Here is a 13834-nt window from a genome sequence, read left to right on the forward strand (position 1 = left end):
TCCTCTTGGTCAATCTTTCCTCACTCATTCTCTCCATGTGACCAAACCATTTCAAAACACCCTCTTCTGCTCTCTCAACCACGCTCTTTTTATTTCCACACATCTCTCTTACCCTTACGTTACTTACTCGATCAAACCACCTCACACCACACATTGTCCTCAAACATCTCATTTCCAGCACATCCATCCTCCTGCGCACAACTCTATCCATAGTCCACGCCTCGCAACCATACAACATTGTTGGAACCACTATTCCTTCAAACATACCCATTTTTGCTTTCCGAGATAATGTTCTCGACTTCCACACATTCTTCAAGGCTCCCAGAATTTTCGCCCCCTCCCCCACCCTATGATCCACTTCCGCTTCCATGGTTCCATCCGCTGCCAGATCCACTCCCAGATATCTAAAACACTTCACTTCCTCCAGTTTTTCTCCATTCAAACTCACCTCCCAATTGACTTGACCCTCAACCCTACTGTACCTAATAACCTTGCTCTTATTCACATTTACTCTTAACTTTCTTCTTTCACACACTTTACCAAACTCAGTCACCAGCTTCTGCAGTTTCTCACATGAATCAGCCACCAGCGCTGTATCATCAGCGAACAACAACTGACTCACTTCCCAAGCTCTCTCATCCCCAACAGACTTCATACTTGCCCCTCTTTTTTTTTTTTGCTTTGTCCCTGTCTCCCGCGTTAGCGAGGCAGCTTAAGGAAACAGACGAAAGAAAGGCCCAACCCACCCACATACACATGTATATACATACACATCCACACACAGCACATATACATACCTATACATCTCAATGTAGACATACACACACAGACATATACATATATACCCATGTACATAATTCATACTGTCTGCCTTTATTCATTCCCATCACCACCCCGCCACACATGGAATAACAACACCCTCCCCCTCATGTGCGCGAGGTAGCGCTAGGAAAAGACAACAAAGGCCCCATTCGTTCACACTCAGTCTCTTGCTGTCTTTGTAATAATGCACCGAAACTACAGCTCCCTTTCCACATCCGGGCCCCACAGAACAGTCTCTTGCTGTCTTTGTAATAATGCACCGAAACTACAGCTCCCTTTCCACATCCGGGCCCCACAGAACTTTCCATGGTTTACCCTAGACGCTTCACATGCCCTGGTTCAATCCATTGGGGATAGGGGAGAAAGAATACTTCCCACGTATTCCCTGCGTGTCGTAGAAGGCGACTAAAAGGGGAGGGAGCGCGGGGCTGGAAATCCTCCCCTCTTGTTTTTTTTTGTTTTTTTCCAAAAGAAGGAACAGAGAAGGGGGCCAGGTGAGGATATTCCCTCAGAGGCCCAGTCCTCTGTTCTTAACGCTGCCTTGCTAATGCGGGAAATGGCGAATAGTTTGAAAGAAAGAAAGAAATATATATGTTATCTCTCCACCTCTATTACATATATCCTCTTTGTCAACCTTTCCTCACCCATTCTCTCCATGTGACCAAACCATTTCAATACACCCTCTTCTGCTCTCTCAACCACACTCTTTTTATTACCACACATCTCTTTTACCCTTTCATTACTTACTCGATCAAACAACCTCACACCACATATTGTCCTCAGACATCTCATTTCCAACACATCCACCCTCTTCCGCACAACCCTAACTATAGCCCATGCCTCGCAACCATATAACATTGTTGGCACCACTATTCCTTCAAACACAACCATTTTTGCTTTCCAAGATAATGTTCTCGACTTCCACACATTTTTCAATGCTCCCAGAACTTTTGCCCTCTCCCCACCCAGTGACTCACTTCTGCTTCCATGGTTCCATCTGCTGCCAAAGCCACTCCCAGATATCTAAAACACTTCACTTTCTCCAGTTTTTCTCCATTAAAACTTACCTCCCAATTGACTTGTCCCTCAACCCTACTGTACCTAATAACCTTGCTCTTGTTCACATTTACTCTCAGCTTTCTTCTTTCACACACTTTACCAAACTCAGTCATCAGCCTATGCAGTTTCTCACTCCAATCAGCCACCAGCGCTGAATCATCAGCGAACAACAACTGACTCACTTCCCAAGCCCTCTCATCCACAGCAGACTGCATACTTGCCCCTCTCTCCAAAACTCTTACATTCACCTCCCTAACCACCCCATCCATAAACAAATTAAACAACCATGGAGACATCATGCGCCCCTGCCGCAAACCAATATTCACTGGGAACCAATCACTTTCCTCTCTTCCTACTCATACACATGCCTTACATCCTTGGTAAAAACTTTTCACTGCTTCTAGCAACTTACCTCCAACATATCTATTTATCATACTTGATCGTCATTTCCTGAGTCAGTGAGGTAGCGCCAGGACACAGACAAAGAATGGCCCATCCACTCACATACACATATATATACATAAACGCCCATACATGCACATATACATGCACATTACATTTATTCATTTATCATACTTAGTTGCTGTCTCCCATGTTAGTGAGGTAGTGTATGGAAACAGACGAAAGAATGGCCCAACCCACCCACATACACATGTATATACATAAATGCCCACACATGCACCTATACATACCTATACATTTCAACGTATACATACATACACACACACAGACATATACATATATATACACGTACATATCCATACTTGCTGCCTTCATCCATTCCCGTCTCCACCCCGCCACACATAAAATGGCACTCCCCTCCCCCCGTGCCTGTGCAAGACTGCGCTAGGAAAAGACAACAAAGGCCACAATCATGAACACTCAGTCTCTAGCTGTCATGTGTAATGCGCTGAAACCACAGCTATGCACTGAAACCACAGCACATATACATACATATACATATACACAGACTAATACATATATACACATGTACATATTCATACTTGCTTGCCTTCGTCCATTCATGGCGCTACCCTGCCCAACAGGAAACAGCATCGCTACCCAGTTTCAGCGAGGTAATGCCAGGAAAACAGACAAAAAAGGCCACATTCGTTCACACTTAGTCTCTAGTTGTCATGCGTAATGCACCGAAACCACAGCTCCCCATCCACATCCATGCTTCACAGGCCTTTCCATGGTTTACCCCAGACATTTAACATGCCCTGGTTCAGTCCACTGACAGCATGTTGACCCTGGTATACCACACTGTTCCAATTCATTCTATTCCATGCACACCTATCACCTTCCTGTATCTTCAGGCCCTGATTGCTCAAAACCTTTTTCACTCCATCCGTCTACCTCCAACTTGGTCTCCCGCTTCTTGTTCCCTCCACCTTGGACACAAATATCCTCTCTGTCAACCTTTCCTCACTCATTCTCTCCATATGTCCTTGTCATTTCTGAACAAATTAATACAGTGAACATACCCCAGTAGTATGTTTGAAGATTCTTTCAGAGTATAGAATAGAATATGTCAGTCTCAATGCTGTTAGGATTTGGTGGTACTGAAGCAAGTTGGCTGCAGTGCTTTGAAGCTTGAATGCTGGAAGACAACTTCACATCCCTTTCAATCAATTCAGGTATATTAGAAATCAGTGGTTGACACTGCAGGTGGATTGTAAAGAGTACCTTCACAATCCAACAATTCTTGTACAAACTATTCAGATTTTATTAAAATTTCTCTGCCTTGCTATGCCTCCCCTGCTTTTGATCATCAGTGCTTCCTTGGGTTATAACTGTTCTATGCATACTCACTTAAGAACACTGTTGGTGGGCCTGAAGTGCTGGAATGTCTTCATGACTGATCTTGGCCTAGTGGTACTGGAAATGATGTGGGAAAACAAAAAATCCCCATTCTTACACACAACTAAAGGGTTAAAAAAAACCCACTTTTCTCAAAACTTACTCGGCTGATTAATCAGCCATTTTGCAGCAGCAGGGAGCCATGACAATATTGCAATGCTTACAGTGAAAACCAACTCTATATCTAATATAACATACATATGAATAAAAGTCATCAGCTCCTGGTGCTACCTCACTCACTTGGGAAATGACAAACTCATATGAAAGAAGAGATAAATGGAAAGTTGAAAAAGTCACACTGATTTCATTGGTAATAGGTATGAAGTGGGTCATCTTGGTTCAGTCAATATCCAATCAATGCAGAACATCTGATTTAGCAATCTGGACAAACTTTATATGGATGTTATCCCACTTATCAACAGAACATACAAACCACTTGGACTGCATTTTCGTTTTCAATAAAACTGGAGAACCTTTTCAAACTCAACTTTGTGCCATTTTTTCACCCAAACCCATAATATTCACAAGTGTTCCCTGAATGAATAATCAACCTGAAACTGTCAGAGCACATGCACTTGTATCCACCTAAAAAAATAATTCTTGGTATTCTTCGCAATATGTTTCAAACAATGCCACTGGGCTTCTTGACAAAAAGACAAAGATAGCTGAATGATGAAATCTTTGGTAAAGATTTTGCATCCACTATGATTTTACTGTGAGAAAAACCAAGAAATACAGTTATATGTTCACACAAACTTAAAAGATCCTCATCTGTAAACAGGATGATCATATGCTCACCATTTGTATTAGCAAAACCCTTTGGGTCAAGATATCTACTTTCTCCATCCATCACATCACTAGAAGGAGAATTACCCTTTGGTAACTCTTGGGCAGAAGCTGCCAGGTGTTTGGGAGACTCCTGGACAAGAATGACCCTATGAGGTTTGGATGCAGTACATGGTATGAGTGAATCCTCCTTCTTTGTGGAAGGAGAAGCCTGTACACTCACTAGACATCTGCCAGCTGCTTGTGTATCATCAACAGATGCCTGCAAAAATAATTTAGATTTTTACATACTTAAAGAGCTAAGAATAGTTTATCTTGTCTTCAAAGGAATCTAGTATCCAATTTATATATCCCTGGAGTAACAGAGAAAGGATTCTAGCTTTGTATACCCTGCATGTCATAGAAGGCAACTAAAGGGGGTTAGGAATGGGGGATTGAAACCCCTGCTTCTTGTATTTCAAATTCTAAAAGGGGGAACAGAAGATGAAGCCCAGCAGGGAGTGCTCAGGCTGGAGTGTCTAAATGTGTGTCGATGTAACAAAGATGATAAGAGAGGAGAGACAGGTAGTATGTTTGAGCAAACAAACTTGGATGTTATGTCTCTGACTGAAACACAGCTCAAGGGTAGAGGGGAAGAATGGTTTGAAAATTTCTTAGGAGTAAAGTCAGTGGTTAGTAAGAAGAGAAGACCTAAGGATGGAGTAGCAACACTCCTGAAGCAGGAGTTGTGGGACTGTGTGAGTGAATGCATGGAAGTAAATTCTAGATTGATGTGGGTAAAACTGAAAATAGATGGCAAGAGATGGGTGATTATTACTACAGCTTATGCACCTAGCCATGAGAAGAAAGATCATGAGATGTCAGTGTTTTGGGAACATCTGGGGAAGTGTGTCAGCAGTTTTGATGTAAGAGACCGGGCATTAGTGATGGGCGATTTTAATGCACAGGTAAGTAATGTGGCAGATGAGGGTATAATTGGGATGCATGGGGTATTAAGTGATATGAAAGTGATATGGAAAAGAGCTTGCAGAATTGTGCTGAAAAAGTAATGATAATTGAGAATACCTGGTTTAAAAAGAGGGATGTACACAAGTACACATATGTAAGAAGAAATGGTTAGCAGGATAACTGTGTAAAAGAAAGACTTCTGGAGGTAAATGCTCTTAGAGGGGCAGCTAGTGGGATTTCTGATCACTATCTTGTGGAGGCAAGGGTGAAGATTTGTATAGGCTTTCAAAAAAGATGAAACAATGTTGGGGAGAAGAGGGTGGTGAGAGTAAGTGAGCTTGGAAGAGACTTGTGTGAAGAAATACCATGAAAGACTGAGTGTAGAATGGCAAAAGGTGAAAGTAAGTGAAGCAAACGGAGTGTGTGAGGGATGGGAGGTATTTAGGGAAGCAGTGATGGCATGTGCAAGAGATGCATGCAGTGTGCAAAAGGTGGGAGGTGGGCAGATTAGAAATAGTGAGTGGTGGGATGAAGTAAAGTTGCTAGTGAAAGAAAAAAGAGAGATGTACAAGAAAAAGCAACAGAAGGTTAAGAAAAAGGTGAGGTGATTGAAAAGGAAGGTAAACGAGTGTTGGGTTGAGCAAGTATCAGTAGACTTTAGGGAGAATAAAATGTTTTGAAAGAAGGCAAATAATGTGAAAAAGACAAGGGAAAAAATGGGAACATTGGTGAGGGGGAAAAAGGGGGAAGTGATAACAGGTAGTGATGAAGTGAGGAGACACAGCAAGTATCATGAAGGACTGTTAAATGTGTTTGATGATACAGTGGCAGATGTAGGGTATTTTGGTCAGGGTGGTATTCAAAGTGACAGAGTTATGGAGAGTGATTTGGTGAAAAGAGAAGAAGTGATGAAAGCCTTGCATAAGAAGAAATGTAGCAAGGGGGCTAGAGTGCATAGTACTGCTGTTGAATTTATTACGAAAGGGGATTTAGAGTGTTGTTGATTGGCTGATAAGGATATTCAATCTACGTATGGTTTGTGGCAAGGTTTGTGAGGATTAGCAGAATGCATGTATAACGCCAGTGTATAAATACCTCCCAATCCTCTCCCACTCCCCTTACTTCGTTTAGTTGCATCTTTTGCTAATCTACACTCAATCTCTCCTGGTATTTCTTCACACAAGTCTCTTTTCCAAGCTCATTTAATCTCTCCACTATCTTCCCAATGCCAATGTCTCTTCTTGTCCAAAAACCTCCACAAACCTTCACCCTCATTCCCACACGACAGTGATCAGATATCCCATCAGCTGCCTCTCTCTCAGCACATTTACATCCAAAAGTCTCTTTTATCTGCCTATCAATTAATATGAAACCAAATAATGCCCAGTGACCATCTCTCCTACTCATATACGTATACTTGTGTATGTCCCTCTTTTTAAACCAGGTATTCCCAATCACCAGTCCTGTATCAGCACACAGTTCCACAAGCTGATCACTGTATCCATTCAAAACACATACATACATTTATATAATATCATTTTTCATACCACTTCACTATGTCTTGCCCAATAAAAGCTACACCATGAACAGACATAAAAGCTTGAGAGGTAAAGTCTTTACTTGGCTTCTCCTATTACTCTTTTGTAGAGTAATAATACAGCATGTGAAGATTTCCTGCCCCTCTTGGTCACCTATAATGAAGCACTAAAAATGTATGGGTAATATTCTTTCTCATTCTCCAGGGATCATAAATGAAATGAAAAAATATTGATTTTCAAGTTTACATACATGTAACAAGTGTGAATTATAATGTTCACACCCTACTAAAATTTTACAAACCTGTGGAGTGGTCACAGAAGAAGTTGATTCTTGAAGTTCTTCCTGAGAAGTGAAACCTAGCTCCTTAAGCTCTTCTTCATCCACAGAACAGCTCTTAGCTTTCTGAGTTTCCATGTTTTTTGACTGAGGTAAGGTACCCTAAAAATATACACATATTAGTATTTTTCTCTTTTTCTCTTTTCATTACCACACACCTTCCATCGCGAGGTGGCGATGGGAATAAATAAAGGCAGACAGTATGAATTATGTACATGTGTATATATGTATATGTCTGTGTGTGTGTATATATATGTGTACATTGAGATGTATAGGTATGTATATTTGCGTGTGTGGATGTGTACGTATATACATGTGTATGGGGGTGGGTTGGGCCATTTCGTACGTCTGTTTCCTTGCGCTACCTCGCAAACGCGCGAGACAGCAACAAAGCAAAATAAAATAAAATAAATAAATACATCTCCTTACCCTTTCATTACTTACTCGATCAAACCACCTCACTCCACATATTGTCCTCAAACATCTCATTTCAAACACAGCCACTCTCCTCCGCACAACTCTATCTATAGCCAACGCCTCACAAACATGTAACATTGTTGGAACCACTATTCCTTCAAACATACCCATTTTTGCTTTCCAAGATAATGTTCTCGCCTTCCACACATTTTTCAATGCTCCCAGAACTTTCACCCCCTCCCCCACCCTGTGACTCACTTCTGCTTCCATGGTTACATCCGCTGCCAAATCCACTCCCAGATATCTAAAACACTTCACTCCCTCCAGTTTTTTTCCATTCAAACCTACCTTCCAAATGACTTCTCCCTCAACCCTACTGTACCTAATAACCTTGCTCTTGTTGACCTTTACTCTCAGCTTTCTTCTTCCACACACTTTACCAAACTCAGTCACCAGCTTCTGCAGTTTCTCACCTGAATCAGCCACCAGCGCTGTGTCATCAGTGAACAACAACTGACTCACTTCCTAAGCACTCTCATCCACAACAGACTGCATACTTTCCCCTCCCTCCAAAACTCTTGCATTCACCTCCCTAACAACCTCATCCATAAACAAATTAAACAACCATGAAGACATCACGCACCCCTACCACAAACCGACATTCACTGAGAACCAGTCACTTTCCTCTCTTCTTACTCGTACACATGCCTTACATCCTCGATAAAAACTCTTCACTGCTTCTAGCAACTTGCCTCCCACACAATATACTCTTAATACCTTCCACAGAGCATCTCTATCAACTCTGTCATATACCTTCTCCAGATCCATAAATGCTACATACAAATCCATTTGTTTTTCTAAGTATTTCTCACATACATTCTTCAAAGCAAACACCTGATACCACTTCTGTACCACTTCTGAAACCACACTGCTCTTCCCCAATGTGATGCTCTATACATACCTTCACCCTCTCAATCAATACCCTCCCCTATAATTTCCCAGGAATACTCAACAAACATATACCTCTGTAATTTGAACACTCACCTTTATCCCCTTTGCTCTTGTACAATGGCACTATGCATGCATTCCGCCAATCCTCAGGCACTTCACCATGAGCCATATATACACTGAACATCCTCACAAACAAGTCAACAATACAGCCCCACCCTTTTTTAATGAATTCCACTCCAATACCATCCAAACCCGCCATCTTGCCAGCTTTCATCTTCCACAAAGCTTTCAATACCTCTCTGTTTATCACATCATTCTCCCTGACCCTCTCACTTCGCACACCACCTCGACCAAAACACCCTATATCTGCCACTCTATTATCTGACACATTGAACAAACCTTCAAAATACCCACTCCATCTCCTCACATCACCACTACTTGTTATTACCTCCCCATTAGCTCCCCTCACCAATGTTCCCATTTGTTATTTTGACTTATGCACTTTATTTACCTCCTTCCAAAATATCTTTTTATTCTCCCTAAAATTTAATGATACTATCTCATTCCAACTCTCATTTGCCCTCTTTTTCACCTCTTGCACCTTTCTCTTGACCTCCTGCCTCTTTCTTTTATACATCTTCCAGTCATTTGCACTATTTCCCTGCAAAAATCATCCAAATGCATTCATGTAGTGACCTTGATCAGGGCATTCAGTTGCCCATGCCGTCTCAGTTAACATGAGAATACAAAACTGATTTGGTGAGAACAAGTGATGAAAGCCTTTTGTGACATAAAGTGCAGCAGAGCTCCCACAAAGGATGGACTACGAGCGAATTTCTTAAGAAAGGGAGTTATTGTGTCGTTGACTGGTTAGTTAAAATTTTCAATGAATGTACTGATCATGGTGAGGTGTCACAGGATTGACAGAATGCCTGTACAGTGCTAATGTATAAAGGCAAAGGGGGCAAAAGAGAATGTTCAAATTACAAAGGAATAAGTGTGTTGAGTGCATCTTATAGCTGTGTGGGAGAGTGGTGACTGAGGGCATGGTGGCTTGCACAGACCTTCAGACTGGGGAGGAACAATGTGGCTTCTGGAGTGGTAGAGGATGAAGGGATCGTGTTTGCTTTGAAGAATGTATGCGAAAAATACTTAAAGAGAAACAGAATGATTTGTATGTGGCATTTATGGATCTACAGAAAGCACATGACAGGGCTGATTGAAATACTCTTTGGAAGGCATTATGAATATATGGAGTGGATGGAAAGTTGCTGGAAGCAGTGGAGGGTTTTTATCAAGAGAGTATGGCACATGAGTGAGTAAGAGAAGAGGAGGACGGATCTGTGGTATGAGTTTGTGATGCCAATATGGCTGTTTAATTCATTTATAGATAGGGTAATGTGGAGAAAAGAATATAAAGATCTTTGAGAGAGGATAAGGAATGCAGTCTTTTAGGGGCATGGAAGACCTGAGAGGTGAGTTAACTGCTGTTTGTTGATAAGTGCTTGTGACAAATTTGAGTGATAAATTGCAGAACCTGGTGCCTAAGTCTGGGAGAGTATGTGAAAGGAAAAAGTTGAGAGTAAATGTGATTAAAAGCAGGGTTATTAGGTTAAGAAGAATGTGACATGTTAGCTGGAGTGTGAGTATGAATAGAGAGCACTTGGAGGAAGCTGGGTGTTTCAGAGAATGGAACCATAGGGTGGATAAGGAGGATGTCCTGGGCACTCTCAGGAGTGTGTGGAAAGAGAGGTCATTATCATATCATATCATCTTTGTTGATATCATAGTCCCAACAGTGTTGTATGGATACAAAATGTAGGCCCCAGACATGAAAGAACAGATGATGGTGAATGTGCTAACAATAAAATGCTTGAGGACGTATGTGATGTAAAAAGGCTTGACCAAATAAGGAATCATATGGTAAGACAGCAGTGTGGTAATAAAAAGGAGTATGGCTGAGAAAGCTGAAGAGGATGTATTGAAATGGTATGGGCATATAGAGAGGATGAGTAAGGACAGGTTTGTCTTTTCCTAGCACTACCTTGCTGAAGAGAGAGGGAAGATGCTATTTCCCATGTGGCAGGGTAGCGACAGAAATGGACAAAGGTAAGCAGGTATGAATATGCACATGTGTATATATGTATATGTCTGTGTGTGTATATGTATGTATATAGAGAGAATGAGTGAGCAAAGATTGACCAAGAGGATATATGTGTTAGAGGTGGAGGGAAGAAGAAGTGGGAGACCACATTGGAGGTGGATGGATGGAGTGAAAAAGATTTTGAGCAATCGGGGCCTGAACATAGGGGAGGGGGAACAGACAGCATGCAAGGAATAGAGTGAATTGGAATGATGTGGTATACTGGGGTCAACATGATGTCCATGGATTGAACCAGGGCATGCGAAATGTGTGGTGTAAACCCTGGAAAGGTCTGCAGGACTGGGATGTGGAAAGCTAGAGATCGAGTTTGAGCAAACGTGGCCTTTTTTTTGTGTTTTCCTGGCACTACCTCGCTCTGTGTGTGTGTGTGTGTGTGTGTGTGTTGGGGAGGTTATTTCTTGTGTGGCCGGGTAGTGATTGGATGAAGGCAAGTATGGATATGTACAGGTGTATGTATGTATATGTCTGGGTGGTGGCTGAGATGGCTGTGCATGATCATTTCTTCCCACAGCCATCCATCCTCCAGCAATACTGATGACTTTTTCTATGAAGGAAACTGAGCTATAATCAGAGGAGTTGACAAAAGATGATCCTGAATCACTTGACAATGATGATGTGGAGAGTGATTCCATGGACACTGGCTCCTCTAGAATTGAAACCTGACAAGATCAGGTAAAAGGTGTTTCTAATAAAAGTGGAGGTGGTGTTGCCAGCACCTGTTAACCTTGACAACACTACCTTTGAATGGCACTAGCAGTACTTTTACACACTTATACTTTTGTCATGGAAAAATTATCAGTGAAAACATCTATGATTTTTTTTTTTTTTTTTTTGCCGCTGTCTCCCGCGTTTGCGAGGTAGCGCAAGGAAACAGACGAAAGAAATGGCCCAACCCACCCCCATACACATGTATATACATACGTCCACACACGCAAATATACATACCTACACAGCTTTCCATGGTTTACCCCAGACACTTCACATGCCCTGATTCAATCCACTGACAGCACGTCAACCCCGGTATACCACATCGATCCAATTCACTCTATTCCTTGCCCTCCTTTCACCCTCCTGCATGTTCAGGCCCCGATCACACAAAATCTTTTTCACTCCATCTTTCCACCTCCAATTTGGTCTCCCCCTTCTCCTCGTTCCATCCACCTCCGACACATATATCCTCTTGGTCAATCTTTCCCCACTCATTCTCTCCATGCGCCCAAACCATTTCAAAACACCCTCTTCTGCTCTCTCAACCACGCTCTTTTTATTTCCACACATCTCTCTTACCCTTACATTACTTACTCGATCAAACCATCTCACACCACACATTGTCCTCAAACATCTCATTTCCAGCACATCCATCCTCCTGCGCACAACTCTATCCATAGTCCACGCCTCGCAACCATACAACATTGTTGGAACCACTATTCCTTCAAACATACCCATTTTTGCTTTCCGAGATAATGTTCTCGACTTCCACACATTTTTCAAGGCTCCCAGGATTTTCGCCCCCTCCCCCACCCTATGATCCATTTCCGCTTCCATGGTTCCATCCGCTGCCAGATCCACTCCCAGATATCTAAAACACTTTACTTCCTCCAGTTTTTCTCCATTCAAACTTACCTCCCAATTGACTTGACCCTCAACCCTACTGTACCTAATAACCTTGCTCTTATTCACATTTACTCTTAACTTTCTTCTTTCACACACTTTACCAAACTCAGTCACCAGCTTCTGCAGTTTCTCACATGAATCAGCCACCAGCGCTGTATCATCAGCGAACAACAACTGACTCACTTCCCAAGCTCTCTCATCCCCAACAGACTTCATCCTTGCCCCTCTTTCCAAAACTCTTGCATTCACCTCCCTAACAACCCCATCCATAAACAAATTAAACAACCATGGAGACATCACACACCCCTGCCGCAAACCTACATTCACTGAGAACCAATCACTTTCCTCTCTTCCTACACGTACACATGCCTTACATCCTCAATAAAAACTTTTCACTCCTTCTAACAACTTGCCTCCCACACCATATATTCTTAATACCTTCCACAGAGCATCTCTATCAACTCTATCATATGCCTTCTCCAGATCCATAAATGCTACATACAAATCCATTTGCTTTTCTAAGTATTTCTCACATACATTCTTCAAAGCAAACACCTGATCCACACATCTTCTACCACTTCTGAAACCACACTGCTCTTCCCCAATCTGATGCTCTGTACATGCCTTCACCCTCTCAATCAATGCCCTCCCATATAATTTACCAGGAGTACTCAACAAACTTTTTTTTTTTTTTTTTTTTTTTGCTTTGTCGCTGTCTCCCGCGTTTGCAAGGTAGCGCAAGGAAAGAGACGAAAGAAATGGCCCAACCCACCCCCATACACATGTATATACATACGTCCACACACGCAAATATACATACCTACACAGCTTTCCATGGTTTACCCCAGACGCTTCACATGCCTTGATTCAATCCACTGACAGCACGTCAACCCCGGTATACCACATCGCTCCAATTCACTCTATTCCTTGCCCTCCTTTCACCCTCCTGCATGTTCAGGCCCCGATCACACAAAATCTTTTTCACTCCATCTTTCCACCTCCAATTTGGTCTCCCTCTTCTCCTCGTTCCCTCCACCTCCGACACATATATTCTCTTGGTCAATCTTTCCTCACTCATTCTCTCCATGTGCCCGAACCATTTCAAAACACCCTCTTCTGCTCTCTCAACCACGCTCTTTTTATTTCCACACATATCTCTTACCCTTACGTTACTTACTCGATCAAACCACCTCACACCACACATTGTCCTCAAACATCTCATTTCCAGCACATCCATCCTCCTGCACACAACTCTATCCATTGCCCACGCCTCGCAACCATACAACATTGTTGGAACCACTATTCCTTCAAACATACCCATTTTTGCTTTCCGAG

At 42.2% G+C, this 13834-nt stretch overlaps 1 protein-coding gene across 4 annotated transcripts in view; it reads right to left on the reverse strand.

Moving 5' to 3' along the window:
* Window positions 1-13834, reverse strand: part of LOC139749531 (uncharacterized) — a 152993-nt gene that overhangs the window by 34158 nt on the left and 105001 nt on the right. For all 4 annotated transcript variants that reach the window (XM_071663498.1, XM_071663497.1, XM_071663499.1 and 1 more), the window contains 2 exons: window positions 7318-7455; window positions 4543-4792 (listed from right to left, as the gene is read on the reverse strand). In XM_071663498.1, the coding sequence (XP_071519599.1) occupies window positions 4543-4792; window positions 7318-7455 (388 nt within the window). The remainder of the gene's footprint in view (window positions 1-4542; window positions 4793-7317; window positions 7456-13834) is intronic.

This window comes from Panulirus ornatus, chromosome 7 (assembly GCF_036320965.1).
Source record: "Panulirus ornatus isolate Po-2019 chromosome 7, ASM3632096v1, whole genome shotgun sequence".
NCBI lineage: Eukaryota > Metazoa > Arthropoda > Malacostraca > Decapoda > Palinuridae > Panulirus > Panulirus ornatus.